Source organism: Nannochloropsis gaditana (assembly GCF_000240725.1).
Source record: "Nannochloropsis gaditana CCMP526 unplaced genomic scaffold scaffold516, whole genome shotgun sequence".
Taxonomy (NCBI): Eukaryota; class Eustigmatophyceae; order Eustigmatales; family Monodopsidaceae; genus Microchloropsis; species Microchloropsis gaditana.
In genome coordinates this window covers 681-6,015 of record NW_005803437.1, presented here as the reverse complement: position 1 = coordinate 6,015, position 5,335 = coordinate 681, and the positions used below count along the sequence as shown (strand labels likewise).

Genomic DNA, 5,335 nt, shown 5'->3' with positions numbered 1-5,335 from the left:
AAGAACGTATAAAGAAGTGAAACTTATCGTGTGCGGCAATTATCAGTCCGTCTGGAGATTTCTCGTTCCGATCAATTCTGATTGCTTCGTTGTGCCTCAATATGATCCTAGGAAGTGAAATGGTCATGCCAAAACCCACCACGTAAAACATCCGTACGCGGTGTCGGGCTTATGGGAGCAATTTAATGTGTTGTACCGGTGAAAAGAGTTGAGGAAAGGGCAACCTAATCGCTAACACAAAACCTTTTAACCTCCCCTGATATATCAGCTTTTGCCGTAAAAATGTCTAAAATTGAGGCGTGCGCATACAACAAGGACATGCGAGTTTAATCCACGACAATAAAAATCTTTACCGAATACGAGATGAAAGAGTGGTGGATCTGAGACTCCTTATCAAAGTGTACGGGTATGGACACCAGTCCATTTCTGGAGCTCGTAATCTGGATTTGAAGATCTCCTTGTGTTGCACGAGCAGACCCTTAGTGCTTTCTTGTCCCCATGGATATTGATTAAAACCAATGTGACTTATGCTTCTCTTTTTTCATTTTTTCTTCTGTGGAGGTGTATTTCTTCCCTCTTCAGTCGCCCGGTCCAATGACAGATAATTCTTCCACCATATATAGAAACCATACTTGACGTTTTCAACATGTAGGTAGCTGTCGTACGAAATTGAATAAATTTACAAAGAACTAATTGAAGGTCCCAATGTCGATATTGTCGCTTTTACTGGATAAGGAATCGACATTCACATCCACAATTCCAGAAACCCCCGTTTCCGGATTACTATGAGGAGATACTCAGAAGTAGCATCGTTGATCCCAGGGTCGGATATGCAGCGTACAAATATCCTCTAAATCCACAAAAATGACATCAAGGTGTCATATGATACACTTGATAAGCTGCAACAGTGCAGATATTTCCAAATCGTCTGCTTTACTGTTCGTGCCGTTTTAATGAAAGATGGAGATAACGATCAGAATTTCCGACCAGAAGTCTCACACTTAAGGTAATTAAAAAAGAATTGCATAACTTAGGTGCGACCATCCACATGGTTGATATCAGATGCCCAAACAACATGATGCGCCCAAACTCGGGTCATCGGAGCGGTGCCGTCTTCACAGTGCGTAAGCTGCAGAGCCTGCGGCAAAGTTACCGCATAAAGAATTATCGGATCGTTCGCGGCCTTATTCTCTTTTCATTTCCTATGCCCAGCATGGCTTTCGTCTCAATACGCTTTCCACTACTGTTTGGAAGGGAGTGGGGAATACCTACGACTTTACCTACTGCTGAAATGTTGATCCTTTCTCCACTTAACGTCGGTGCGGAGAGCATCTTAACACATTCAAGTCCTTCTTCAAACTTTTAGCGTAGTACTTATGTAGATCGATTGAAAAGTATTGGAAGAGGATAGAAAGACATGTTACTGTCAATAAAATTACCTTTTGGGATGCGAAGTTTTGAGATGTCTTGAATGATGCTTTTTTACACGAACACCAAGATCTATAATTTGCTTTGGCTCCAGAATTACAACGCGTTTACTTGTAAAATTCTTCGGAAGCAAATTTCATAGAAATTGATCGTTATCATGGATAATAAGCATGGAGGAAATGTGAAGTCTATTTCGGTGCTCTTTCCTGCTCTTTCCTGAAGTGCGTGCAGGAAGAGTACACTCTTAAAATGGCATTGCGTTGGCTCGCACTCCACCAATTTCCATCCCGCTGCTCATATGCTTCCCCAAGACATTTAGCTTCGATCTACTTGTGCGAAAGGTGCCGAAGGTCGAGCGTTGCAAGCCCCTTGCCCAAGGCAATCCAGGTGCGCCTCGGGGCCATATCGGTGAGCGCGTTGCATGCTGCCGAGACCTGCAACGATGGCTTTGTCCCCGCTTTTCTGCCGTTTCGGGGGCTCCGCGTCTCAGAAACATTCGCTTAGTGTGGCAGGACGTGGGCGTGCTTCCTGCGTGGAGTGAAGAGATGGATGGCCTTAGCGTCCAACTGTTTCCCTCCTCTCTGGTAACGTACTACTAGAAGTACTCGGTGATCCAACATTCGATCCTTTGCCTGATGCCGCCGCCTCGACATTCTTTTTATAAACCAGCAAAAATACCACGCCTACGGAAGTCTTAACAGCCAGGGGGAGGGGATGCTGGATACCAAGGAAGCCTGGCAGGTTCGTGCAGATCCCATTCTGCTTTTTTTTCTTTTCTTTCGTTCTGGAGGATGAATTACCATGCCGTCTTATCTCCACTCCGTTCGGACGATACGTCCATGGCAAAAAAAAAAAAATGAATGCTCAAGTACGCTTTCCAACCTCCTTCACATGTTCTCTGCATATATTTGCCTGATGTTGTCAGACGCCCGTGCGGCACTTTTGTGAATCTGCCCATGATCATGCCGGTCCAGAAATGTGGAGCGCGTTCTCCTCTTTGGGTATTACTTTTTTCGCCTGCCTCTGCCTCTTCACCGGGCAACACAGCAACGTGCTTGTCAAAATGTGCGCAGCCGTGCTTGCGTGGTGCGGCATCGGCTCGTTTGGCTTCCATTGGACGTTGTCGGAAGCTTGGTCCTTCCTCGATACCTTCCCCATGACAATCGCAGCGGTCTTGGGCATGTACCTGTGCTGGGCCGTTCTCATCGACGAGATATTTTTCTTCCTCTACCGTCCTTTGTCCTTGGTCCCCAGGGACGGGGAGCCGGCGCCCATGACGCAAGGCTGGGGATGGAAACCACCGCCTCCCCCTCTGCTTTTTAAACGGTGAGTGTGTCGCGGGTCAGGAGGTGGGAACTGCCATGATTGACGTGCGGCATGAGCTGCGCATTGGCTTGGGTGGACAATTTATAGCGGGCGTGGATGCTTCTCTGTGCGAGGGAAGGGTGGTCATGTCGCTTGGTAGCGTGCGAGCTCGGGGAAGGAGGTTCCTGCGTATGAGAGTGGGAGGCCTCTCCCAGCCTAAAGCGTGCTCTGGAAGCTTGTCTTTTCGGTCGCACACAGACGCCAATCGCAATATACAGGCATAAGTACCCCTTTATTCACTGTCTTGTGTTCAATCACTTCGATGCCATCCTAGGTCAAGCTCCCCACAGGCCATCGTGCCTATCATTCACAGCACCTTTGCTCATTTCACATCGCACTCCCTCCTCCCCCTCTCCCCTCCCTCCCTTCCCTTCCTCTCTCCCTCCCAGAAAATCCCAATGCATGAGCGTCCTCGCCCTCCTCGCCAGCGGGCTGCTCATCTGGAGCCTGGTTCTGAACGCTGTCTATGGTAACGTCTTCTACGACACGCTGTTTACCGTCCTCGGCCTCTTCCTCCTCGCCTCGGCCCTGACCCTGCGTGCCTTCCACCGGAGGCGACAGAGGCTGGAAAGACAGGAGAGCCGGAGGGAGGAAGTATCCATGGTGGTGGCATGTGCGAGGGAGGAGGAGAACGACGGGAGAGAGGAAGGGAAGGAGGGGGCGATGGAGAAAGGGGTAGGCCTAGCTAGCCCTTGCCGGGGCTGGACAGGTGACAATTGTCCGGAGGACAGAGAGGAGCCAGAGACAGGGAAGGAGGAGGGGGGCCAAGGGAGGGAGGTGGAGGAAGGGGGGGAGGTGGAGGAAGGGGAGAGAAAAGTGAGGTCGGGGAGAGGGAGGAGCTCGGAGACCGGCCCCCCGAGGTGCTTGGAAGAAGCCTTGCTCCCCCTTCCCCCTAGTCCTCGCCCCCCGCCCATGCATGGATGGCTGCTAGCCTTGCGCGTGAAGGAGCGGCATTACATGCCCGTCCTGGGGGGCGAGACGCAGGTAGGGACCTGTGCGGCCCGTTTCTTTGTGAAGGTGGTGCTGGGTGGTCGTTGATGGCAGGATGTGGGATGGCCCATGGAGTCCGCAACCCTTCAAGGCGAGGGAGGGAGAGAGATCCTTCCGATGGTTAGGGCGTCTCTTGCATGCGTGGCCAGACCCTTGTCATCCCCCTCCTGGCACCGGGGCTCAATGTTCATCACCCTAATTCTCTCCGTCCCGCCCTCCATCCCAGGCGCTTTCCGTCATCCTCCTCGGCCTCCTCCTCGTCTTGTTCGCCGCCATAATATGGGAGACGAGTGAACAGCTCTGTCCTCTCCCTCACTGGGGCTGGTTGAGGTATCTGCGCTTACACGCCCTGTGGCATCTTTCGATAGGTTATGGAGTCTACCTTCTCCTACAGGTACTGGTGATGACACTGCCTTGTCAACATTGAAGGGACCGCGACGCTGGAGCTTTATAACCGTTCACTTCATTTCAGTAACCATCGCCTCTCCTCCCCTCTCTATCCCTCATCCTCCTTCGCCGCGCCCTCCTTCCCCCCTATGTCCAGGCATCAGCGCTTCTCTCCGCCCCAAGTCTCTTTGGGAAGCGCGCCATGTTCGATAATCGTCATTCGCGCCACATTTGGCTAAACACTTTCTTCCCCCGCGTTGTCTACCTAAACTGCACCTGTCAGTCAGGGCGTGAGAGTGGCGGGAGGGAAGGGAAAGGAGACAGGGAGTGGTGGGTGATTTGTGTGGAATGTGGGCGGGAGGAGCGTCGGAGGGGGGAAGTGGAAACAGGAGGTTGGGATGTGCGTCAGAGGGAAAGCGAGAGGGAAGGAAATGGACGATTGATTGGAGGCAGCGAAGGAGGGAGACTAAGAAGCAGAAGCGCGTGCTCTACGGTAGGGAGCGAAGGGAGTGCAAGCACGTACAGATCCTCCTCCGCTTCCTCCTCGCCCCTCCACCCCTCCTCCACTTCTTTTCCCTCCTCCTTCGCGGTCTCCTCCTCCTCGTCCTTGGACCGCAATGAGGAAGGACGGTGAATCAAAGCCAAAATGGAGCAAATTTGTTTGGAACAATGACGTTAGCATGCCTGTTTTAGCCTATGAGACGAGAGATGTTGGGGCAATCGAAAGGCGGGAAAGAAAAATGGAGGGCATTTGCATTGTTGTATCGATAATGACACACGGAGGGGGAATGGAGTGGGGGAAAGAATGAGGCTTGTTGTATCGAGAAGAAAAAGATGACGATGATTGTACGAGTCGAAGTCTGCATGATTGGAGGGCATGGGCGAGACAAGGACAGCTGGGTGATGTCCCTCGGTGGAATCTCTCACATATATTGCCGTCATGTTATTGCTTTGTTGCGTCGGATTAATGCCTTTGTCGAAAAGAAGCGCCAAAACAAGCGGTGATCACTCCAAGCTAATCATCCATGTCACCCATCCCGCAGGCCTTCTCACGAGCTCCTGTCAAATTCGCAAATCGCCGTCTTCCCTCCATTTACATCCGCTCACTACCTTAAGCACCTATGCAACACTACTCATGACACCTTCCTCCACCCTCCCTGCACAC

General features: G+C 51.5%; 1 protein-coding gene across 1 annotated transcript; it reads left to right on the top strand.

Moving 5' to 3' along the window:
* The first annotated feature begins 2,090 nt into the window (after positions 1–2,090).
* On the top strand, positions 2,091–5,022 carry NGA_0239300 (uncharacterized protein). Its single transcript, XM_005854411.1, has 5 exons — positions 2,091–2,169; positions 2,354–2,754; positions 3,183–3,831; positions 4,010–4,177; positions 4,328–5,022. The coding sequence occupies exons 1-3, from the start codon at positions 2,143–2,145 to the stop codon at positions 3,829–3,831; spliced, it is 1,077 nt and encodes a 358-aa protein (XP_005854473.1). The 5' UTR covers positions 2,091–2,142; the 3' UTR covers positions 4,010–4,177; positions 4,328–5,022.
* Positions 5,023–5,335: the final 313 nt, after the last annotated feature.

Excerpts from the sequence above, each read along its gene's own strand:
- NGA_0239300 (XM_005854411.1), top strand. The coding sequence starts at position 2,143 with ATGCTGGATACCAAGGAAGCCTGGCAG. Across the intron at positions 2,170-2,353 it reads ATACCAAGGAAGCCTGGCAG|ACGCCCGTGCGGCACTTTTG; the intron begins GTTCGTGCAGAT and ends TGATGTTGTCAG. Across the intron at positions 2,755-3,182 it reads CCCCCTCTGCTTTTTAAACG|AAAATCCCAATGCATGAGCG; the intron begins GTGAGTGTGTCG and ends TCTCCCTCCCAG.